The sequence below is a fragment of the Rhynchophorus ferrugineus genome, unplaced genomic scaffold, assembly GCF_030347505.1.
Source record: "Rhynchophorus ferrugineus isolate W39M unplaced genomic scaffold, kcgeb_rfMv2 rfM2, whole genome shotgun sequence".
In the NCBI taxonomy this organism is placed as follows: Eukaryota; Metazoa; Arthropoda; class Insecta; order Coleoptera; family Curculionidae; genus Rhynchophorus; species Rhynchophorus ferrugineus.
Window position 1 is genome coordinate 1,217,839 of NW_027472581.1, and position 27,182 is coordinate 1,245,020.

Consider the following 27,182-nt stretch of genomic DNA (forward strand, 5'->3'; position numbering starts at 1 on the left):
GCTTTTACATATTTTGCTTGTCATATTGCAACATATTTGTAATTACATTGTATACTTTAAGTGATATTGTAAATGTGTTGTATATTGAAAATATGTCCCTAAATAGTCCGGGAGGCTGATGGGTCTATAATACTCAAATAAATAAATAATGGAAGTGGGATGTCGGGATTAAAACAACGTGATAAAATGGAGAGAGCTTTACTTTTTGTGTTTATAATATAGCTGACAAGACACATAGTACCTATACATACACGGGGCTGAGTATTACACTGACAGACACATTTTCAGTAAATCCCAATATGGCTTATTTACAGATGCACGGTCAGCAGAGAGGGGGTCGACAGAGTTTCTTCTACGTGGTTAAGGCAAAACGTCGAAGGCCAACCCAACGACGGCTTCTCGCCCTGCTTCTATCAGCTACAAAATGAGGGGACGTGCGCCTGCGCACATCCGGGCGCGAGCCGCGGCGCCTGCGCCCTACGGCCGAGCGCGCCACCAGTGCGTCACCTTCTCGGTGAGCTTCCTGCAGAGGCCGGCCAGCCTCCGTCACATCGGACCCGCCGATTCCGATTCGGATTCGGCGTCGCCTTCTTCAAGAGTCACCTGCAACAAAACATCGTTTCGTAAGTAATCGAATACGTAATAACAGAGAGTTTGGATAACGGGTTCAGTTCGTATGTATCGCAAATAAAAATATAGGCGAATAAAGAAGCAAGTTCAAATTACCACAAAAAAAACGATCCATTTTTATATATAAGGTTAGGGAGAATTTCTAAAGAATCCTAACCGGTATTCGGTAAACTTCGGTAGTTTCCGTCTGATTTTGCGACGCTGCCATTTACAAGTAATGGAGAGGTAGAATCTAACGAGCTCTGTTTTGTAGGGTTAACTTGTGACTTCAAGATAACTTACTCTATTTATATTATAATCTTCAAATATACGTATAATTTTCAACAACTGGTAACTTGCAAATTTAAATCTCTCTTTATATCAGATCATTTTTCAGTCCAGAAATAGATCTGTCAGTCTTATTTTTGAACAAATTCATTTTGAATACATGGCACCATTGCCTTCAAAGTGTCTAAAAGTCTAGATTGCCTCTCAGAGTGAAGTTGGACAACGAAATTAATTGAAATTGATTGAATATTTAAGACTTGAGAAGAGAAAAGCTAATATTGAAAAAATATAGAACAATAATTTGTTATTCCAAACTAAAATTCAAAATCCCCAATTTTCCCTCGAAATGTCGTTAATTTCCAGGCTTTTGCCACCTAACAATGCTAACGTTAATATTCCTCATAGATACATACAATTCATACAAACTGGCAACACGCATCTTTCGCGCCCTCCTGCCTATGACGGCAGATAACTTTCCAGTGGTATAAGACGAGAATCTTACCTGGAAACGTATTCCGGATCGTTGAGGGTCGCCGGGTTCTTCCTCGGCTGGTGGACTGGCCGGGATGGCGCTCTGGTACCAGTCGCGATTCTCTTCCAACGTGTCGAGGATGTCTTGTGCATCGGGGTGTACCAGGTCGGCCCAGGTCTCCCAAAGCGGATGCACGATGTAATCGATGAAGCCGACCTGGGACTTTTCTATGGTGGCAGAATGGCGGTCGCACATTGGCGATATGTCCATGTTCGCCTCGCGTTCCTTGTCTCCCTGGCGGAAGAACTCTTCCATTAAACGTTCCACCCACAATCTGGAAGAGGAAAACAAATTGTTAAGCGTTAACTTTGGATAAGTTGGTTGGTGGCTGTGAAACTGTAAATTAGTCTTAAAACAGCAGAAAACTAGTGAGACTACTCTTACTGTAACAACAGCCCACTTCGATGAAGGTGAATTAATTTGGCATTTAGGGGGTATTCTAGTCTAGAAATTTGAAAAAATCGGTTTTGTTTCTTCATATTTTTATAGTTTAACACCTTGAGAATAATAACTGTTTTAGTGTTAAGTTCTAGAAACGAAATTTAAACGCGTTTTTCTTCTATCGTATCAATGTTTTTGATTACGTGAAGATTTTTGGATTTTTAATTTTTCTAGTTTTTTTCCTTTTATGTATTGCAACCTCTAGTAAAAAATTGATTGTATCTGTTCATTTGAGTTTGTCTCGACTGGTGGAATCATATCTTTTCGAAAGATATTTTAGAGCTTCGCATGAAGGTACATTCTCAACACTTAAACCTATTTCAGCTGGAGTTTCACAAAGTAGTGTACTAGTAGAAATACATAATGATGTATTAATCCCATACTGGTCTTGCTTAACAGAACAGTAGTAATAAATCCATGTATAATCTAATCTGGTGTAAGATGTCAATTCGTGCCTCTGGACTAGAATATCTCCTTAACACAAAACTGGCTATTTTATTTAATAAATAACAAATATTTACCTGTATAAACGAAGGGGTTTGGTCGGATTGCTCAGATCGGCGCAGTGCACCAGATTCTCCAGTACTTGGATTCGGTCAGTGTAATTGTCGAGCAGAAGCACGCCGCTGCCTGCCACCTTCTTGGTTTCCACCATCGTCTTCAGGTCGGCCAACAGGCTCATGTGCTTGGACATGTCGGTGCTGAGCACCATGTCGATCACCATCTTGCGCAGGGTCTGTCTCTGTTTCTTGTTCATGTTCAGGAAGATGTCGCATCCCTCGTTGGAGAGCAGCTTGAAAGCGACCGCTAGGTGGTGGTTCTCGAGAACGCTCTCGTCGTTGTACATCAGCGCCAGCTCGGAGCTGGAGTTGATCAGGAATTGATTGGTGAGACCGGGATGGTCGACGTCGTGGACGCAGGCCGCGAACAGGGCGGCGGTGATCTCCAGCGGGGTGAATACGGACTCGAGGGCGGGCGTGTTGAGCAACACGTGGGTGCTCTGGGTGACGTCGGCGGCGTGCAGGGAATTGTGGAAGGGATTCTCCTTCACGTAGTGATCCTCGACGGTCATCATGTAAGTGACGAAGGTCTTGGGCGGGATCATCATGTTCTTGAGGAGGTCGCGGCTGGTGAAGATGGTGTAGGCGACACACGTCAGCGGACGCTCGTTGCTCATTTCCCCGATGCGGAACATGTCGATGCCCCAACGGTCGATCTCCATCAAGCATTTACCTGGAATAAAACAAAATATTTAATACCAATGCGCCAACATTTTGTGAATCGAAATTAAATCGTTGTATATTCGGTTCTACTCGGAAAGCTTCGGTCCTCTACGGTTCGATTTTTATCGTTTGACACGGAGGCACGTAATCTTTTGTTTATAACCGCACTTTCCAATCCTCTTAACAAAATAAAATTGTTTGTGAATCACTTTACAGTATCTGCACGGTGTTTTGTCACTGAAATGCAACTTTTATTGCCACATGTAGCATTTTTTAAATAATATCAAATTATTGTAACTATGGTCAGTAACATAATAAACAAAGCCATGATAACGGAGAAAACGCTATTAAAATTGAAATTCAGCTCGTGTGAGGATTACGGTAAAACTCTTATGTTTATAAACCATATTTTATATATAATATCTATATTATATTTGTAGGTTTCTGAAGGGATTTTAAAATTTACGATTTTTTAATGACTGGAGGGAAAAGACTATGAAGCACTGCGTGGAAAGTTCGCTATGAGGTAGACACAATAAAAACCATATATTAAAAATATTACCTCTATTAGGGGTACAAAATTCATAACTGGAGTCATCAAGTAGTACATCCGTTAAGGATAAAAACAAAGATTACTTAGACTGGTACGAGTTTATATTTTCCACATGGCGTATGGTTACATTTTAGTAAAATTTTATGACTGTTTTGAAGGTTGGAAATTATTTCAGACCCAATGGTTCCTTATTATGAAATAAGTAAAAGGTCACAAGTACAAGATGATTTGGTTGGAGGAATCACAGTCCATATAAGAAGTTATGCTAGTATCTTTTAAAAATAATATACTAAAAAATAAACTTGCTATTATGCATTGGGAGATAGATTGGAAACAATGAAGGAGTAATCTACCTCGATATTGCAGTGATATGATAACTGCGGCCTTAAGGATAACATAGGTGATTAAGTGGCTTTTTAGTAGAAATTGTTGTGTTCAAAGAGTTTTGCACTATATTTTAGGTAGAAAATATGACCAATATTTTATTTAAAGCCTGAAATAATTTTTTTACTAAATACTTTACGAAGAATGAGAAAGAAGCTAAAAAATTATGGAGTACAGCACCGTTAATGGCTTGTTATTTTTACATGTTGATGTGTTCGATACATTTTAAAACGTTTGCAATGTTCTGTTATATTAAATAAAATTAGTAATGATTTAACATGGTATAGTTTGAGTCTTTTTTCTATTACAATGTCTAGTATTTGCTAAATTCTCATATATGTTCCGAACAGTAATAATTAATTAATTTTTAAAATTAATTGTTATGTTGTATTGTTATCTTGTTGATCACCACTTATGAAATATCTTCAAAATTAACGAAAAGAAGTCTCTATCACTAATTATGGTATACAATTTGTTTAAAGTACTTTTATGAATTTTTTTTTGGGTGCTAAAATTAATGCGCAAACGCTGGAACTATGTGCATATTTTTAATTTTCCATGTCCAGAATATAGTATTATTATGATTATTTATTTGTGTCTTTATCTCACTTTTGTCAGTTAAAACCGTGATTGGTTTTCTTTTGCCATTTTATTTTGTTTCGGGAAAAGTGAGTGAGATAAAACAACCTAAAACTCACCTAAATCTTCTTCAAAGGGTGTATCAACCCCGTGAGTGGGTAAGCGTTCGCCAGTGAACGAATTGGTGTGGCATAGTTTTCTATTCACCCCGGAGATCTGAGACATGGTGGTGGGGCCGCGGGGGCGCTCCTTGCGCTGGGCCCCCTTGGGGGCTTCGACGGCCTCATCGAGTCTCAGCGACGGGATATCAAGTTCTTGCTGCTTGTCCAAGAAGGTGGAGCAGATGTATTCGGAGATTTGATTGCCAGAGCGACTGGATTCCGAGAAATGAGACAGTTCCTTGTTCAGCATACGTTTGAACTAGAAATAAAAATCGCTTATTAATAACCAATCATTTATTGATAACGTAAAATATCACTTAACTTAACATTTTCGATTTGCTTTATAAATATAAATAGTTTTTATAGCCACTGCTTTATTTAGTAAACATTCATTAAAAAAAAAGAAATAATAAATTCAAAAGATGCGACAAAATCACAGTCACTTATCTTCAATGACGTTTACGGCAATTGTTGTTATTAATTATAATACATTGATTTATAGTCGTCGTTTTGTCTTAATTATCATGCCTAGACTGCATGTCCATCCATTTTTTTTACATGGTCTGTTATCGTTAAATTGAAATAAAATATTTTTCTTTAAAAATGACAGTGACGTCAAACGCTAATCGTTGGTGATAACGCCAAGTCCGTTTTGTCATGTGTAGTCGGTTTATTGAATAGCGTTGAAGAAGTAGAACGAATTTTTGAGTCTTGAAAATATATGGGATACCGTCGATATGTTGCATCGATTTTCGATATGTCACTGTCACGGTTCACTTTCCTTTAAATTATACCGGTTACCACTGTTAAAATGTTTAGGTTAAAAGTTTTAGTGAAACGGGTTCCTTTTTTTACCGTTAGATCTCATCTAAATTTAATTGTAGAGTGGACTTTCTGTTTTCGCGATTTTTTAAAAAGATAAATGGTTTAATGTAGATATTTTGTATTTTCGCACACACAGGCATATTCAATATAGTTTTAATATACTGTCACGGTTTATTTACTCATAAATTTTACTGCTACCCTCAAAATGTTCAGGTCAAAAGATGTAATTGCAAATATTCCTGTTTTATTGAATTAAAATGTTAAGTTACGTTCTGTTTTCGATTTTTGAAAAATATTAGTATATTGTAGATATTTTGGGCAAAAATATAATTATTATCCTTAACGTAAGGAAATTTTGAAATCTGTCTGTCACTGTCAAAATAATTAGGTAAAATATTAATTGGTGTTATTTTCTTTTTTACTGTTTATCATTAAAGTTTTCTGTGTAAAAATATGTAATATAAGTTTTAGTATCTGTCACTGTCACGGTTTCTTTTCTTCTAAACTTCTCTAATAATAAAATATATATTCTTTTTGTTTTAATAGGCGCTAAGAGAAAGTTTGTTGCAAAATATTCCGGAAATACAAACCTTAATTTCGGCAACGGCTGCCGCTATAGCCAAATCAGCCATGATCGTTAACCACGGCAGATTTTCGAACAATTTGTCTGAATTCGGGGGAATCCTATCAATTTCCGCAAAGGCCTCCTCTGACACGGATTTCCTCAATACTCCGTGGCGTTTAGGCACGGAGAGGTCGTCAGTGGACGACAACATTGTCAATGTACAAACACTGTTAAAGAGTCAACAATCGTTACCTCAAAAAGGCACCGAAGAAAACGATTGGGGAATGTATGAACGAACGAACACACGATAAAAAAAATTATAGTCGATCACGTATCTATCGCTGACGGCTAATTGTACTACCGCATACAACTCGCACCAAGCGTATTCGCGAACTGATGCCACGGCGCGGCAAGCGATTTCTTAAATACAGAGTAGGCTTGTGACGAGACGCGTTTTATCGCTTTTGATTCGGGCCGATACGTGTGACTAGTATAACCTGCGACTGTATTTTTAGTGCGAGGGTCGATGTTTCGGCGAAACAATCGGTTTTTGGGAAAGAAGCTTTGTGTTTCGAGTGTTTGAAGAATGCGCCACGTCTGTTTTTTTCACGGGCGACTCAAGGAAAACGCTAATTTATACACATTTCTCCTAATTATTATAATATGATCGTTCGTCTTTGAATGAGTGTTCTGTTTTATTTTTTTGGTGTGGCTATTTGATTCTTTATGTGGAATTTGGTGTTTGTGAATAATATTCGTATTAGGTGCCTGAAAAATTTATCGACGTTTTTTAAATTGCGTTCTATTGTTTTATTTATTATTTTATTTTGTGAAAATAAAGAAAACACAACGTTTTAGTATTTGGATTCTCTATTGCCATATTTTATTAGATATATTATTTTTTTCAAACGTTTTTCCTGTGGTTTAGGTCTAGTTTCCCGTTATTAATAAAAATGAGAAGAGCTGTGTAGATATCAAGTGCGAAAAAGTAATTCATGTTTTTAAATTGGGTTTTAATAATTTATTTATCATATTAAATTGTAAAAAGAAAGAAAATTAAAGCCTTTGGTATTTCGAGATTTTAATTATTGCTGTTTTATGTTGTTTAGTACTTTTTCTAATCGGTTTTTTATGTAATTTAGTTCTATTTTCGATTTATTCATAAAAACGAGAGCTGTATAGATTTCACGCACGTGAAAAAATAATCCTCATTTTTTAAAAATGTGTTTTAATAATTACTTCCTTATATTATTTTGTAAAAAGACTTTCTTGTATTTTATTAGATATTTTTTATTGGTTTTCCTATGGTCCGTTAAGTAAAAGATATTTAGTGAAGTAACTGGGAGGATATCTTGGCTTTCAGAAGATGCATGCGGTTTGAATGTGATTTGTGCGTGGTTTCTTCTCTGTAGCTGAGATGTTGAATCATTTAACTAAGTAATATGGGGTGTAAAGTGTTAATAAGATTATTATTTATAATATTTTAAACCAGTTCGATATAAAAATCCGTGATGATATCAGATGATATTCAAAAATATCGTAAAATTCGGTGAACCCAAACTGTTACAACTTCGATTCCAAATTTGTTATCGTTAGTTATACATGAATTTTATTTAAAGATTCTTTCCTTTCATGTTTAGTCAACATTATTTTATAGAGAAATTGAGTTAAAAGATTAAAAAGAAAAATGACGAAAGCTGTCCGCAAAAATAGATATTCACACGGTGTGAATTCTGTAACTGATAAAAATACAAATGAAAAATGAATGAATGAGTGAATAAGCTACAACTGATAGTGGCTGATTTAGACGCATGAGTAAACCTTATCATGATGTGTTAACGTGTCCTTATATATAATACTTATATAATTTTTTTCATTATATTTCCTATGATTCTTTATATGGTAATTTGTCTAAGTATTGAGTCGTACGGCAATATATTGTTATCTAATGATAATATAGATTTGCGCCTGATTAGCCAATATATTTGAAGTCCCAGTTGTCTTGGTTTCACAAGTATGCACTTCTTCAAAGTTAGGCGTCACTCTAGACGCATGTCAAGATATTTGGACGAGTGGACAATTGTTGATATTCATGTAAGACATGGGTATATTTTGTTTTATTTTCTCTGATTCGCCACAGTTTTATTTGAAGGTTCTCTGATGCTGTTATTGGATATTCTTGTGATGCTTCTTGCAGTGTCGTCTACATATGTTGCTACAGTAGTGGTTTTTGTGGTCGGCAGATTAGTCATATAGAGGAGATACAATATCAGACTCAATATACTACACTAAAATAGTGGAACTCCTGTATACATTGAAGGCAGTTCAATGTGTCCATCGTCTTATTTTATGGTAAAAGGTCTATCTGTGAGTTAACATTTTAGTAATTGAAAGTGAGGATGGCAGCAGGATAGGAGGCTTTTGGCCTTTAAATCTATATTTATTTTGTTTACCAGTCTATGGACTTGTTCTATATCTCCCTCATTATTGTTTGAAATTGGGAATTTAGGAAGTTCAAATATATTTTTAGGCGATTAGAGATACTTTTAGTCTTTTCTTTATTTTTACTAGCCCAATTTTGAGCTTTATTATTATTTTCTATAACGAATAATCTATCAGCTTCAATTGTGTAAGTATTCTTGAAATTCTTCGTTTTGTATCAGCATCTTTCTGTGATAGTTATAGTAAAATTCCTGGTTATTAGATTACATAAATCAGATTTTTTGCAATTAATCTCTCTCATTATTATTTTAAATGGGGAATTTACGAAGTTGATAATTTGATTTGCATAATCTTTAGATAGCTCAGACTAGAAGAGCTCAAATATATTTTTAGGTGATTAGAGATACTGTTAGCCTTTTCTTTATTGTTTCTAGCCCAATTATTTCAATTTTGAGCTACTCTTATTGCTTTCCATAACGAATAAACTGTTGCCTCAGTTGGTGTCAGATTTTCCAAGTATTCTTCAAATCCTGTGTTTTGTTCATTTTGGATCAACATCTTTCTCTGATAGTTCATGTAACGTTTACGGTTATTAGATCATATAAAGGATATTTCTTGCAATTAATCTCTTTCATTATTATTTGATATGGGGAATTTACGAAGTTGATAATTTGATTTGCATAATCTTTAGATAGCTCAGACTAGAAGAGCTCAAATATATTTTTAGGTGATTAGAGATACTGTTAGCCTTTTCTTTATTGTTTCTAGCCCAATTATTTTAATTTTGAGCTACTCTTATTGCTTTCCATAACGAATTAACTGTTGCCTCAGTTGGTGTCAGATTTTCCAAGTATTCTTCAAATCCTGTGTTTTGTTCATTTTGGATCAACATCTTTCTCTGATAGTTCATGTAACGTTTACGGTTATTAGATCATATAAAGGATATTTCTTGCAATTAATCTCTTTCATTATTATTTGATATGGGGAATTTACGAAGTTGATAATTTGATTTGCATAATCTTTAGATAGCTCAGACTAGAAGAGCTCAAATATATTTTTAGGTGATTAGAGATACTGTTAGCCTTTTCTTTATTGTTTCTAGCCCAATTATTTTAATTTTGAGCTACTCTTATTGCTTTCCATAACGAATAATCTGTTGCCTCAGTTGGTGTCAGATTTTCCAAGTATTCTTCAAATCCTGTGTTTTGTTCATTTTGGATCAACATCTTTCTCTGATAGTTCATGTAAAGTTTACGGTTATTAGATCATATAAAGGATATTTCTTGCAATTAATCTCTTTCATTATTATTTGATATGGGGAATTTACGAAGTTGATAATTTGATTTGCATAATCTTTAGATAGCTCAGACTAGAAGAGCTCAAATATATTTTTAGGTGATTAGAGATACTGTTAGCTTTTTCTTTATAGTTTATAGCCCGATTATTGTAATTTTGAGCTACTCTTATTGCTTTTCATAACGAATAAACTGTTGCCTCAGTTGGTGTCAGATTTTCCAAGTATTCTTCAAATCCTGTGTTTAGTTCATTTTGGATCAACATCTTTCTCTGATAGTTCATGTAAAGTTTACGGTTATTAGATCATATAAATGATGTTTCTTGCAATTAATCTCTCTCATTTTTATTTTAAATAAGGAATTTACGAAGTTGATAATTTGATTTGTATAATCTTTAGATAGCTCAGACTAGAAGAGCTCAAATATATTTTTAGGTGATTAGAGATACTGTTAGCCTTTTCTTTATTGTTTCTAGCCCAATTATTTTAATTTTGAGCTACTCTTATTGGTTTCCATAACGAATAATCTGTTGCCACAGTTGGTGTCAGATTTTCCAAGTATCCTTCAAATCCTGTGTTTTGTTCATTTTGGATCAACATCTTTCTCTGATAGTTCATGTAAAGTTTACGGTTATTAGATTATATAAATGATGTTTCTTGCAATTAATCTCTCTCATTTTTATTTTAAGTAAGGAATTTACGAAGTTGATAATTTGATTTGCATAATCTTTAGATAGCTCAGACTAGAAGAGCTCAAATATATTTTTAGGTGATTAGAGACACTGTTAGCCTTTTCTTTATTGTTTCTAGCCCAATTATTTTAATTTTGAGCTACTCTTATTGCTTTCCATAACGAATAAACTGTTGCCTCAGTTGGTGTCAGATTTTCCAAGTATTCTTCAAATCCTGTGTTTTGTTCATTTTGGATCAACATCTTTCTCTGATAGTTCATGTAAAGTTTACGGTTATTAGATCATATAAAGGATATTTCTTGCAATTAATCTCTCTCATAATTATTTGAAATGGCGAATTTATGAAGTTGGTAATTTTATTTGCTTCGCATTAGATAGTTTAGACAGGAAGGGCTGAAATATATTTTTAGTGAAAATTGTCCAAACGGCAGCATATTGGTTGAGAAATAGACATTATCCCTGAGTGCTGGCTATAGATTGATGATAATGATGATGAGTATCTATTACTCTTTATTTTCCTTCATTTAACTTATTATTTGTCATCGTTTTTGTAAAACAGCAGTCACTAACCAAAAGAGAGAAAGTGTTACATGATTAAAAGATAATTCATTCGTTTTTACCATTTCTGTTGAGTCAGAATTAATGGAGTTTAATTAAATAGACTTTATTTTAAAAATGGAACTTTTTCACTAGTATGTTGCAAACCAAAAAGGGTCTTTTGTTATTCCTTTTAACGAAAAGTGTTGATTACAAGATTTTATTGAATCCATCCTATAGTTTGGACACTTAACCAGCGATCACTATTTGTTTCCACGTTCGTTTAGTTTTTTGTCGTGTAATTAATTCCGAAAAACAGGTCAGAACGAAGATTGATCGTCTTTTTTCTCTTAAAGATGAACATATTTTGTTATCAGGCAATATTGGTAAAAAAAAAGTTTTTTACAAGTCTTCTAGTTTTCAAAACAAACGTGTTACAACTTCACAGATCTAATATCTATAGGTGGGTTCACTTTTATACGTAATTTATTTTATTATATACAATAAATTCCATATTGATGCATATGTAAGTGTTATTTTTACTCCTAATAAAATACCTCAAATAAATGTTTCTTATAATAGCATTAAAAACCACTAAATACGAATTCCTTTAATTATTTACTAGTTTTATAATATCCCCAGAAGTAATTTTCTAATTTTCTGGCTATGCTAACGCGGTTAGACGGATGTATGACAGCTGGCCGGAGATTTTTACGGTTCTCGGAAGGTATTGATTCCTCTTTCTATAGCACACGTATGTTCCATAGAATGAATAAGTTCTTTTTTATATAAATAGTTGCTCTTTAATAAAGTTTACAGAGAGATATATTTAGACTGCAGATTTTTCAGAAAATGTTAATGCTATTTTTAGGAATTAATTGTTATCAATGCTATTTATTGGTCATTAGTGTGATTTTATGAAGGTTAACTGTGTAAAAATAGATAACAATGAACATATTCTTGGAAATATTGTGACCATGAAAACATTTCGATGGAAGGTTAAATTGGAAACATCATGTTAGACAAAAGTCCATGTTAATTTTGCATTGCGGCGAAATAATAAAAACTTAATTATATGACTCAATGGATACCCGATTCGGCCTCAGCATACATCTCGATAATAGGTTAAACTGGAAACATCATGTTAGACAAAAAGCAAGACACATTATAACCAAAATAAAACAACTATACTGGTTAGTCGGAAGATACTCTCAACTTGATCTAAAATCAAAAAGGTTGATTTTTAAGACAATTATAAAGCCAATTTGGACCTATGGTGTGCAAATCTGAGGTTGCACCAAAAATTCAAATCAACTAGTCATCCAACGCTGTCAAAACAGGGTTTTTCGATTGATTACCAATGCTTATCGCTACGTAACCAACGAAGAGCTGCACGATGACCTGGAAATAAAATGGATTTGCGAAGTTATCCAAGATTTCGCCTTGAAACACGAAAGAAGATTACTAAATCATACTACCGTGGCAATACAACTGCTGGACAGCCCGTAGGATGTCAGGAGATTGAAGCGAACCAAACCATACGAACTTATATAAAGTGTGTACCTTTAGTGTAAACTATAGCTATAAGTTATTATAATTTTATAATTGAGGAGTACATATTGATGGATGTACATATTTTCTCGCTCTTGCTTGTGAACTAATCCAAGTACAAATGAAATGTAGTAATAAATTAATTTATAATTAAGATTGTACTGAGCGTATCTAATAAAGATCCAACGTAAGATGTAATTAGTTAAAAATAATTCCTATGTTATGTTGACTGTAACGAATGGTAATTGGATGGTTCCATGATTTGCCTTATTCAGTAAGTCTTAAGGCAAACTGTTCACATTCTAAGAAATAGGAATAATATAGTTATCTCATACAATAACAATGCTAGGTACATTGGGATGAATTTTGATGCAAAATTTCGCTGGAAAGAGCACAGCAAAAATAAAATAAAAGAACCGGAACTGTAATACAACAAAATATATAGGTTATTTTGAAGAAAATCTGTATTATCCCTATATAAGTTGCTGCCATACAAGCAAATACAAAAAAACTTTTATGGAGTTATGGGGATGTTCTCCCAGGAAGTAATGTGAACATAATAAAACCATTTCAGAATAAAGTTCTGAGAAGTATTGTAGATGTACCCAGATACTATAGGAATAATTACTTATATCGAGACCTTCTGATTCTGTCATAGTGGAGAGTTTCACTGCCATCTTAACACCAAAGAGCTGTAGCTCTTGTGTAGCATTGAACTAGGACGTAGACTAAGGGGAACCAAATCGTGTCATCTTCTCTAGTTGTGTAGTGAAGTACACAAGTACACTAAATGGTTAAGACACTCTAGTACTACTAACTTTTATTTTATTTTATAAAGACTAGGCGAGGATCAATGAGTTTTCCTAAATAATTACTTGGTTTTAAATCACTGTAGAGAATTTGTAAAAAGCAAGAAATATATTTCAAAAAGATAGAAGTGTCCATTTTCAAAGCGCAATAACCTTCATAATAATAAACTGATTGAACTTTATAACCGAGATGTTCTATGGACTGTTATAAAAACCGAAATTATTTTTTCCCCAACCTGATATAATTTGAAGCTCATAAAAACTCGTTAAGTTCCATAAAAAGGTAGGACAACATACGCTAATGATGGGAGGCGACAACAAAATACAACTTAAAATTGCGGATTACTTTTTCACGCAATTAATCATCAATTTGTTTGATTAATTGTCGTCTGTACTGTAAAGAAATGTTGTCATTCCGTTTTTTCCCCATAGGAAAAACCACTTATTAATGACGATGGGCCTTTTATCTTAATCACAGGACACAAATGTAACTGCTTACGATTTCATACAAGAAAATAATAATGAAAATATCTAAACACACATATTTAATTTCTCGCGAATGTGTTTTGGCAGCGGAAAACAGGAAAATCGTCGAAAAACGACGGTGCGTGCCTTGAGATAAAATTGGACCGTTCGACTTGTCCGATGGGAGAAAATAAAGGGAGAGCCGGGAACAAAAGATGATCGCTAATGACGCGGTTCCTTGATTTATCAATGAAAACAATTTCGATTTTCTCGTGATTTTCCGCTGTTTGGGAAAATCGTTTTCTGGATGACGTGCATATCGAGATCGATTCGTTCTAACAACGTTTATTGACGTGTTATTAAAACAGATCGAGGATTTTTACTATTATCTTTGATATTTCCAATATTTCTATTTTCAAGTTATTATTATGAGAAAATTCTTTTTCCTGTTCGCCAACAATCATCACTTCAAGTCCCGAACCTAACATATGGCCTAACTTACCTACCTAATATTAGATGGCGCCATTTCCTAACCGTCCTAAACCTACCCTTCAAACGACACGTGTCAAATTTCAGTGCAATATAATATGTAATATAAAGTTACAGTAGTTTTAGTCAAGCAACAGTTGTTATTACATTTATTGACGTGCTATTGATGAACTATCTTAAAAATCTTAACACAATCACCTTAACATGTCGCTTTCAAGCCTGAAATATAGATGGCGCCACTCCCATAGCATCCCTAAACCTAACCTTCAAATTACACGTTTCAAAATTTCATGGCAATTTCACATTTTGTTTAAAAGTTACGGTAGTTTTACTGAAGCAACCATTTGTTTTTTTTTGAAAACCATGGAGAGGAATTGATTGAATTGCTTGGCCACCAATTGTATAATCTAGACCGGGTCCCAGTATTAGCTACTACCTAGGATTAACAGATTAGTAGTGGCTATTTCTGGAGAATCCTAATCGGTATTCGGTAAACTTCGGTAGTTTTCACCTGATTTTGCGACGTGAGAATATATCATCAAAATCGCAGATCGTATGATCATCCCACAGCATTAAAATTTATCAAGACACATTGAAGTTTGATTCGCTTGAAGACTTTTAAGGTAATTACCACTTCTAACTTTCAGATAAAAATATGATTACAGTTAACTAACTGTTAACATTCCAATGGATGCTATATCCGATGAAACCCGAGCTAATTTAAGCAGTCGCAATTTAAAAATACTAGATTTATTGACTCAAAGATTTATATAACATTCAGCAAGTAAACCAATTGAATTCCACAGGTACAAAACATAAAACTGACGCTACAAGTGCTGAAGCATGGGTTCCCTTTTTCCTTTCTAAGATAATATATAAACTTGAGGGTCAAATGAGATTTTAGATTAATTTGTGAATTCGAGAATATATATTACACTCCTCAAGTATTCGAATAATTTACAAGAACTATAACTTTGGTTTGTTATTTTAATGTTATGGTTAATTATTTAATTTTCTCTTTTTTCTTCTCAAAATGATTTAAAAATTAAAGATGTTTATAAAAGGCTCTTCATATTACATTTTTTATGTTATAGGAGCAGGAAAATGCACCAAAATAATTTTACTTGAATCTCAAAGGAATTGTTGAACAATTTTATTGATTTTTTTAGTTGGTGGTTACCATGTGATGACTTGTAACCTTGTTTAGCCCTACACAAGACACAAAGGTTCTCAGGACCGTAAGTATATATATTTATATAGTAAGTATATATATATTGTTTTATATATTACTATCTAGTGTGGTATAATCTTTTACGTCTATGTGAACTACATTTTTTATAGCTACCATATATAGCTCGTCCAATAAAACAATAGCCAATGCACGTCATAGATGACGTCGATTGTATTGCCATTTGGAGTTTGTAAATATGTAAATATATACAATTTAATTTAGTGTATCCTAGTTAAAAAGAGATAGAATGCTGCATGATGCTTTGGAACATGTAACCAACTCGGTCTATAAAATTCGATATGGGTTGGTACTGGTGGACCATGTTGCCAAACGTCTGCGAAATTCCTCAAAACATTAGTGATAATAATTAGATGTTATAAACCATAAGTTAAATTTGACTCTTGATGGTTTATTCAGTCACACATCTGTCCGTTAAATACACCAACAATTTAATGAAAAATAGTTTTCCAATTATTTTTTATTGTGACAATAAATTATTTCAGATGATAGATTATTTAGAAAATGAAAAATGTTTGGAAGATGTACCAAATCGATCTGTCTCATCTCCATAAAGAAGCTGTCTGCTTCCCAGAAAACTATTAAAATATAAGCTTTTTGGCGAATTATTAACATTATTTGTTCATTAACCCTTTTGACATATTTAATGTACAGTTCCTTTAAAGTTTTTTTCATGAGTCAATTTTTTTGTTTTACATTTGCATGTAGCATAATATATCACTACCTAACATGACAATTTTTTAGTTTAATGCTATTTTTACCTAAAAATTCGTAATTAATAACATCGGGACATATATTAGAAATCAAGAAACTACGTATTAAAAAAATAATCGCGAATATCATAATTATTTAGCTAGAGTAAAGTGCTTTCTGTAAATTTGATCAGATTGTTCGGTAGATAGCAGTGTAAATATAGTAAAACATAATTTTTTAAAAAATATTTTGTTTATAAATTTGGTAAAACCAATATTTGAGTGTTTTCGGAATCAATTTTGATCTATTCTTATTTAATATAATTATTTGAACATTATTATTTGTTTTCTATAGTGTTAATTGTAAATATATATATGAAAAAAAAATTCTCAGCAATATTTTTAACTGTTAGATAAAACCAATGTTCCCAAAACACTTGATTATTTTAAGTATTTGTGAACATTTATTCCCTCCTTGAATAATATTATAATGTATTTTAGATGTGACAATATCAACAAAGTTACTAGGATAGGGTAATATTCTAGGCCCACATAATGGCAGATAATGTAAAATATAACTAGTTATCTAACATTATCTGATAGGACATATTAAGTTTTTGAATATGAATATATGAATATTAGTGACGTGACGTGATATAACAAGTCAGTTGAAAATTCCCCAGCCTGACACATAGATGGTGCTACTAGAATTAAATCCATATGTTTTTTAGTTAGCCCTAACCCTCTACAGATAATGCGTGTATAAATTTGGCAGCTGTCGGATATTGTGAAAAAAATGTATAAAAAGGAATTTCGCGTATTGATAAAATATTGCTTTTTGAAGGGAAAAAATATAGTTGAAGCAAAAACTCGGCTTGACGCCGAGTTTCCGGACACTGCCCCATCAGGACAATCAACCATCAAGGATTGGTATACTCATTTTAGATGTGGTGAAATGAGCACCGAAAACGGTGAACGCAGTGGACGCCCAAAGAGGTTGTTGAGGCTGACGAAAACATTAAAAAAATCCACAAAATGATTTTGAATGACCTTAAATTGAAATTGAATGAAATAGCAGACACTCTAGAGATACCAACTGAACGTGTACATCATATCATTCACGAATATTTGGGTATGAAAAAGCTCTGTGCAAAGTGGGTGGCGCGCGAGCTCACTTTTGACTAAAAACAACGACGAGTTGATGATTCGAAGCAGTGTTTGATTGTGACAATGGATGAAACATGAAGCATCCATCACTTCACTCCGAAGTCAAATCGACAGTCATCCGCCTGAACTGCACACGATGAACCCGCTCCAAAGCGTTGGAAAAGAGGAGTGTTTAAGGATGACAAAGTGTAATAAACCCAAGTTTTTGCGTCGATATGTGACAATGAAGAAAACATGGCTCCACCATTTCACTCCGAAGTCTAATCGATAGTCATCCGTGTAGACTGCACACGATGAACCCGCTCAAAAGCGTGGGAAAACGCAACAGTCGGCTGTCAAGGTGATGGCGTCTGTATTTTGGGATGCGCTTGGAATAATTTTCACTGACTGCCTTGAAGAAGGAAGGACCATCAACAGCGACTATTAGATAGCGTTATTGGACCGTTTGAAGGACGAAATCGCCGAAAAACGGCGGCATTTGAAGAAAAATAATGTGCTGCTAACCAAGACAATACACCGTGTCATAAGTCAGTGAAAACGATGGCAAAAATCCATTAATTGGGTTTCGAATTGCTTCCTCATCCACCGTATTTTCCAGATCTGGTCCACAGCGACTATTTCCTGTTCTGAGATCTCAAAAGAATGCTTGCTGAGGCCTATTTTGAAGCAAAGGACAAATCGTACTACAAAATGGAATAGAAAATTTGGAGGGTCGCTATAATCAGTGTATCACCCTTGAAGGGAATTATGTTGAATATAAAAAAAAAAAAAATTTTTGGCAAAAAATGTGTTTTACTATGGTAGGCCGGAGACTTTTCAATTGACCTGTTATTTGCGTTACTATATTTTGTTTCTTTCGTTTAACTAGAACTTTCAAAACTTCAGTTAAAAGTTTTTATTCATATTATTTAAGTTATTTACTGAAGAAGAAATGTATTTTAGTGAATTTGAGCAAGATAATAAGTATCTATTAACACTAGCTCGATTTTATTTTGAGTTTTTCAACTTTTAATTCCACTAATAATCCTAAAATATTGATTATTTTAATTGCATTGAGATTTATTGTTTTTTAAAGAGAAACAGCATCCTTAATTATATTTATTTCTCAAGGAAATACGGGCGTTTAAACAATGAAACCGTCAAACATAACCAAACTAAGTTGAAACGTTATTAATTTTATTTAACTGCGTCTGTTCAAGTGTATCTATAGGCTAATAAAAATGACATAATTATTAATTTATCACCAGACATTTGCACCAGATTGAGGTTATGTTCTCAGCTAAAAAACGAGGTTATGATTTGAATAAAGAACATGTTTACTAAATAAAATAATTGAAGCACAAATTTCAAGTTATTTTCGTAAATTAAAAAGAGGTTAACTTCTTTCTCAATCAGTAAATGAAGCGTTATATCAGAAATTAAGAGTATTTTTAGCAAAACGTCGTAACTTAATTACAAAATGTTGTGTGAAACTCAAATAGGTTTTTTTTTCTGAAAACTGGGAAAGAACCGACTTAACGTTGAGTAAGATTTTTTCTGAAAACTGTTATTTTTTGACAAGTTCAAAATTTAAAATTAGCATTAGTTGGATTAGCGCTGTTGGTTTTTATTTATCATTTGATTTCGGGAAATCATAACTGTTTTTTAACTCTCCACAAAAAAAAACAAGGAACGATTAAAATGATGCATGTTGATACTCACGCTATTTGGCATTGTCGACGTAGGATTTTTTATATTTTCACCGATTAGACATCTATTTTATAATATATTGCCAAAACAACACCACTGTTTGTATGTTTTTATGAAAATAAAAAACTAGTATTATAATCTAAAATATTCTAACAAAAAACACTTCTTCTCACACTTGTCTTTATACTCGTCTGATCATATTCTGTTGTTGTTTGCTATTATATACGTTGTAAGGATGGTATATTGTCAGCTGAGTGTCTTTCGTGGTACTGAAACACTAAGTTTTATTTTTGTTCAGTCACAGTTAGATTTTTTTCATTGAAACTGTATGATTTATAATTTTTGTCTTTAGTTTAGAGTGTTATTAATATCGCAACATGTTTTTACAATTAAAATTAGTTTAACATTATATATATATATATATATATATATATATATATATATATATATATATATCTATATATATATATATATATATACATGTAATTTATGGATGCCGTTCCAAAAGAACAATTTCGTCTTTCAGTTCTAATCGGATGGTGCCAGGTCTGGAGTGTATGCCGGATGGTTTTGATGTATGATATCATGATGCAAAACTACGTTATCAGGTCTTTGAGCGCAATGCTGACGTTTTTACATCAATTCACAGTTCAAATTGATTAGCGATCAGTGTTAACTGTTTATCCAGATTTCCAATAGTTCATAATATATGACACTAACTTTGCTCCACCAGACACAGAGTATTAGATACTTCGGGTGATAATCATGATGGTTGGATACCAAAAGAAGTTTTATACTTGGGTTCCACGTGAATTAACAGTGAAATGTTTGTACCTGTAGCGACTTTGAGGCATGTCGAATTTTACATAGTGAAATAACGGTCTGCAAAATAACCAGAAATATAATCCCAGATGTTGAACACGGGCGGGGTGCCAGTAGCGCCAACTAGTATACGATAACGAATATCTGGCAACCCCGAGACGTTTATCTGGGAGATTATGGAAGGGTACTTTCATTCATTCAGTGTATCACCATTATTTTGAATAAAAAAACGTAATTTTGCTAAAAAAATATGTTTTATTATGGTAAGCCGGGGACTTTTCAATTGACCTGTCAAATACGCTCTCTAGTAAAAGTAAAATACATCACTTGGATATACAATTGCTAATTAGGTAAATTTAACCTCCAGAGGATACCACTACATAAAAAAAAACGAGCCTAGAACTCAAAATCTCATAGTCGGTGTGGAGACCAGTTAAATGTAAATAATAATAATAAAACACAACCCTAACCTACAAAATATTATGACTGTATAATTAATTATAGTTTAAGTCCTTCGATAATATATGCATTAGACGTACTTTGATGATAAAATAAATTATATTTGATAACATTATTTTATTTAATTTAGAATTTCGTTATATGTCAATGCCAAAAACATTGCGACATTTTGATGTCATCAATCTAGATGACGTTTGTTCACTATTTTATTGAAATAAGATTTATAGGAGAAAAATGACTTGTAACAGTATCATACATACCAAAACATAACATAGTAGTAAACTTTATTGACATTGATTAATGAAACAGACGACCGTCGAGCATTGTTTGTTTTTATTTTAATCAAATCCTTATGTGTCATTTAAAATCGAGAATTAAAATGTAGTGTAGAGGATCGTGCCCCACATGCCAGAACGTTAATTTTTCTGTATTTATAAATAATCATATGGCGACATTACATAACGAATCATTTTTGAGTCGAATCAGTGGGCAAAAGTCAAGGTTTTTAAGACGCGCGAATAATAATAATTTTATATTCTGTGTGCATATGTTTTCGCTGTTATACCCTACACATTTTAATTTCTGTTAATTTAATCAGTTTTAAAATTGCTTGATTGGGTTTACGAGTATATTTATAAGGGGGGTGGTTCTTTTTTAAATTATCTCTTATAGCAATCTAGTAAATTAACACTAACAAGCTATTTGTCTTTATCCTAATTTGCCACGGTTTTACAATCACAAAGTACTTACTCTACGATAGACACTTTGTGATTTACATGTTTGTCACTGTTTTATTTAATTTTACTAAGTTTTACTTTTAACTTCATTGAATTAGATCAAATTTTACACTCAACATTGATGTGCTGATAGAGCCTCTGTTCATATCTTTAAGAATAGTCCTTGATCACGTTATCGAGAGTTTCTACCATCAGAAATGTACCATGGAACGTCAACAATACATCATAGTACCCTATTTTGGCATCTTTGTATCATATTTCTATTGCTTTGGCTGGTACAACCTCAGAGTTGAACACTATAAGTTCACATGGTAAAGCCAAAAGCTTATTATATGTTATACTGCTAGGGCTGAATATTTATCCAATAACCAGTACATTTTATTGCACTTCAGCTTAAGCTATTAACATGCCAATATAGTTGTCTGTATTTCTATATTGCTGATTTGCATATTCCCTGTATACTGGCTTGTGCTTGATTTTTTTGTTGATGAATCAATATGCACTGATGAAGTTATTATGAAAACTAATTGTAGGTTAGTCGACAAAAATTGGTATTAATGTATTAATAGAAAACTTTTACTTTTTAGAACACTTAATATTCAAACAAAATATATAAAAAAAGAACTGAGGATTCAAATATATCTACGAAAAATGTTAAGAATAAATGAAGACATTATTAAGCTGTTGGTAAAAGCTTGAGATCATTATTACAGGAGAAGAAACTGCCATTTATAGATAAATAATAAGCCAAATTGATTAGGCTCCAGGAGCTTTCTCTTCTTTAAGATGATCTAGACTTTTGTGACAAAGTCCACCTTTTGAATGGACGATATCACAATCAGATCTAAAGAGTATGTGAACGAAAATCATAGGGCTCGATGAAAATATCATGATGATGATGGTAATCAAGACAATAAATACTTCTTCATCGAGCTGGCAAACATATTTAATATACATAGATCAGAATAAACACATTTAATACAAATATTATCTCTTCTACGATATTTCATGTAACATGCACGTGACACGATATATTAAAAAAAACATTTGTCTTGGAATGAGAATGACGCGGATAAAAAGAAATAGCATACAATTTGGAGATAATATATATTTAGATATCGCTACACACTGTTTATGTTTTATATATTTGTAATGGAGGATATTTTAAAATAAATATTTATTATATACTACTCTGATCAAAACATAGTAAAGCCTCAAAACGTGACTTGAACGATTTAGTTATTCGTCAAAGAGAACAAGTTCGATAACATATGGTTTTTGGTTGAATATCAAGTCAATTTTAGTGACTTTATCATTCAAAATTCAACACATATCATTTCATAGTAGCTTTATTCGCCCGATTTAACTCCAAAAACTAAGAGATCTCTAAGATCTCTTCAGGGTGCATAGTTGGGGTTGACTGAGGATCTTAAAAGCGAATTGAAGAAGAAATAAAAATGTTAATGAATTTTATCTAAAAAGGATCATGTGATTAAGTTATTCATGAAAATTTGTTAAGATAAATGTTTAATAAGTACGGTTCCGGAAATAGACAAAGAGTGAGGTGTTGAGAATACATGATTGAAATCTCACATCGCATTTGAACTCTTACAGAGGCCAAACAAGACCGGAAAAATTATAAATATAATATTATAATAAACAATTTAAAAAATGAATAAAAAAGGGGAATACATTTATAAACAATCAGGAGAAATTAAAACGAGGGATATGAGCAAATTTTCAAGAATAATTAAAAATCCTGGGTCTTTAGCCTCTACAGAAAACGTAATTTATATTAAGAAAGAAACATGTTTGTTCCTTTAGTTCGATCTATAGCGTTCCTGTTACATAGTTTCAGCAAATCTCATTTAAAGGCAATGAGTTTTCGATAAAAAATGGCACTAATGTTTATTTTTCATACGTCAAATAGTAGCCAATTAGTCAAATCTCAAGAATAATTAAAAATGCGCTAAGTGGTTCCAGAAACAAAGAAATGTAAATTAAAGAAACAAATGTTTTTTGTACATTAAAAGATATGTTCTTGTAAAGGTATATAAAATCGCTTCAAGATTAAAGTAGTATAAGTATATTTTCAAAATAATATATATTTCAATATATTAATGGCAGTAGGAAACTAGTCTAGAAGCTGTAGAATCATAAAAATTAAAACAAAATTGTAGGTTAGTCAATAATTGCAAAATAATAATATATTAATGGGGGTCAAAGGGGTCAAAGGGTAGACTTCTTGCGAATTTTCGAATTATAATTAAAAGTGCAGATACTTCTAGAGATAAAGGAATGTAAATTAAGCAAAAAACATTTTTTTGTATACTAGAACATATCAGATTAAGGAAAATATAACCTTTGAAGAACATGGAGTAATTTTTAGAAATAAAACATATTTCAAAATATCAAAGATAATAGGAAACTAGGTTAGAAACTGTAAATTAATCAAAATTAAAAAAAAATGTAGGTTATTGTATTAACAATTTTTTTTCAGAAAACTTAATTTTTAAATTGAAAGGAGTAGTCATCTAGCGAATTTCAAGCATAATTGAAAAGTGTATATGTTTCTACAGATGAAGTAATGTAAATTAAGAAAAAATATTTGTGTGTATACCAGAAGATAACTGTAAAAATCCTTACAACCCTTTATTAAATAAAACATATTTCAATAAAATTTTAAAAAATTGTAGGTTTTTGTTTTAATAAAAAACTTTTTTAGAATACTTAATATTTAAATAAAAAGGGAATGGAATCTGTAAATTAATCAAAATTAAAAAGAAAAACTTACCAGCACAACAATTTCGTAACACATATCATTCAACACCATTTCGATATATTAAAAATACACGTATCTGTTTAACTCTTTTTGTACGATGATTAGGTCAATTATCAAAACGCGTTAAGATAAATAAATATCCTACATTCCCCGTTTTTCATCCGGATCCCTTCAATATCTACGCGGAATGTTTGTTTACCATCGCTCTGTGCATAATATTTACACGAATCTCGAACGCAACAATAATGTATTAATTTATTTCATTATTTACCCAACTCTTCACGCCTTCCTTTTGTTTCCCGGTTCCTAAAAAAGATCACTCCAAAATACGAACTTCTCTGAATACCCTGATTAATAGTATTTTTGCGTGATAACGACGCGCGATGTTTTAATCTAACGATCTGCAAATATCGGTGAATCATTTAAATTGCGCAGACAGTATGGCGACTATGAATACAATGCGGACGCAATTGTCCTGATTTGAGAAGATGCAAACAATGTAATACCTGCACATCAGTTTTGCTTTATGAATAAACATTCAACAATTGACCAGGTACATAAAACTTCAGACATTATTGAAAAAGTTTACGAAGAGAAAAACGTTGCCTCAACTATACTATTAGACGCACCGCACTGATTATAGAGACCCTCCAACTTTTCGATACCATTTTTGTAGTACGATTTGACCTTCAAAATAGGCCCCAGTTTCGTCGATCACCTCTTCATTCGACGACAATATCTTCCCAGCGAGCATTCTTCTGAGATCTGAGACTAGGAAATAATCGCTGGGGGCCAGATCTGGAGAATACGGTGGATGAGGGTGCAATTCGAAGCCCAATTCATGGATTTTTGCCATCGTTTCCACTGACTTGTGACACGGTGCATTGTCTTGGTGAAGCAGCACTTTATTATTTCAGCACTCTGTTATTTTATTCAATTTCAATTTACGCTCATTCAAAATCATTTTGTGGATTTTTTAAATGTTTTCCTCGGTAACAATCCCTTTTAGGTGTCCACTGCGTTCACCGTCTTCAGTGCTCATTTCAACACGTTTAAATTTAGCATACCAATCCTTGATGGTTGATTTTCCTGGGGCAATGTCCGGAAACTCGACATCAAGCCAAGTTTTTGCTTCAACTGTATTTTTTCCCATCAAAAAGCAATATTTTATCACCACGTGAAATTCCTTTTTATCCATTTTTTTCACAATAACAAAAGTTGCTCCATTCAAAATGCTATAATTGACAAACTAATGATCCGGCAGCTGTCAAATTTAGGTTAGGGTTAACTAAAAAACATATGGATTTAATTCTAGTAGCGCCATCTATGTGCCCGGCCGGGGACTTTTCAATTGACCTGTTAATAAGTTGCTACTAGGCAAGCAGATATTAAAACCTATATGGGGATATTCTGCGAGAACTAATATCAATATGATACAAGTATTTCAGAATAAAGTGCTGAATATTGTGGATAAAGCCAAATACTACAGGCACAGTTAGTTATAGTGAGTGCTAGGAATTTTTATTTTATTTTACTAGATACTATATGAGGACCAATGGGTCTTCCTGGATAAGTAACTACTTTTAAGTTGGTATAGAGAACAAGTGTAAATTGTCGGCAACGACTAGTAATAATATATCAATGAATTTTAAAAAATTGTTATTAATTTCCACTAGTTTAATTTGTGATTATTTCTGGTATATTCTCCTTTTCGCCAACTAGGACGGCCTGGACTGGTCCTACTGCTTAACATGTTGTAGCATTTAGTCATACTGACTGGCGAGTGATCAACTTAGAGAACACCCTAGAAGACATCCTGTCTTACACAGCCTGGTTATTGGCGTGATTGAGATGATTTTCTTATAGCATTTTTTACTTTCATAAATAAAAATTTACAATCATGCTCCAGCAGCATTCGAACCAGCAACTATCGCAAGCAATAAGAGGATTGTTATGTCTTCGCCAGCAATCAAGCCGACAATTTGTAAAATTGAAAGAAAAAATAAAAGAGTTGAAATAAATTAAGTTGTCTGAGAAATCATTTATTGAGTAAATATCTATTACTGAAGAAAAAATGATTTATTACAAGATGACGTTCATATATCGATTAATTATGACAATACCTGATTTTGGAAAATAGCATAGTCATCAAAATCACAAAAAAGCAAGAATTAAGAGAAAACGGTTGAACCTTGATGATGAATTTTGCATAAATCTATGAAAGACAAAAAATAAAACAAGTAATATTGAGACAAGGAAATAACATACAGAATTTGGACAGAGACAGAATATTAATATATTTGGAATAGCGCAACAAGGGATAGGAATAATAGAATCAGTAGTCAACGAATCAAATGAAAATATAATACAGGCGGAGGTGGACATAAAATAAAATAGACTAAATGAATGGTAAATATGGGAAATGTTAACTACTAAAAGTAAAAAGAATATAAATATTAACAAAACAGTTAAAAAGTAAAAGAAACCAGAATATAAATTTAAGAGTATCTGTACACCATATCTAAGAGCAAATCGAGCAATAATGATGAAAAGACAATTGTTCATTATTAGAGTGAGATGAGAATTGGAATAGTTGGAGAGGGAAAGACAACAATTGAAAAAAATAATGCAGATCATAAAAAGAAGAAATAGAAAATAAGATAATGAGAGAAAAAGATGAAAGGCGTCAAAAACCATAAAAAATAAAGCGAAAAAGAAGACTAATAGTGATAATGTAACAGTAAACAAGAAACGTATTAACGAAAAGGAAAACTGAAAAGAATTAAGTCAAAAAATAAATAAGAATGGCTAACACCAAACAACAGAATGGACTAAATGATTTGCAAAATGTTTAGAACGAATTATCAGAATGGAATTGAAGAACAACCAAAGAATTTTCCAAAGAATTATTATAATTAAAACTAAAAAGAACAACAAAATCTTTCATCAGAGTTAATCAGAGTTAAAAAGAAAGAAAAAGTATCGAGAATTCGTCATGTATATAATCATTAGTTGGGTCAGTATTATCCAAAACCAGACAGATGATTTAGAAAGTCATTTTGATCCAATTCATAATTCTCTTCACCATTACGTATCGACTTAACATCTTTCATTGCATGTAATTTGTATATTGTTCATTTAAATAA

The 27,182-nt window shown here is 32.7% G+C and overlaps 1 protein-coding gene and 1 long non-coding RNA gene across 5 annotated transcripts in view; one reads left to right on the top strand and one right to left on the bottom strand.

The window, feature by feature from the left end:
* Positions 1 to 182: 182 nt before the first annotated feature.
* dnc (phosphodiesterase dunce) overlaps positions 183 to 27,182 on the bottom strand; it is a 787,050-nt gene continuing 760,050 nt past the window's right edge. For all 4 annotated transcript variants that reach the window (XM_076395536.1, XM_076395535.1, XM_076395537.1 and 1 more), the window contains 4 exons: positions 4,729 to 5,029; positions 2,392 to 3,103; positions 1,400 to 1,703; positions 183 to 603 (listed from right to left, as the gene is read on the bottom strand). In XM_076395536.1, coding sequence (XP_076251651.1) covers positions 547 to 603; positions 1,400 to 1,703; positions 2,392 to 3,103; positions 4,729 to 5,029 — 1,374 coding nt within the window. In that variant the 3' untranslated portion in view covers positions 183 to 546. The remainder of the gene's footprint in view (positions 604 to 1,399; positions 1,704 to 2,391; positions 3,104 to 4,728; positions 5,030 to 27,182) is intronic.
* Positions 3,911 to 4,316, top strand: LOC143190926 (uncharacterized). The gene is made up of 2 exons (XR_013004349.1): positions 3,911 to 4,046; positions 4,108 to 4,316. It is a non-coding gene; the product is annotated as an uncharacterized LOC143190926 (long non-coding RNA).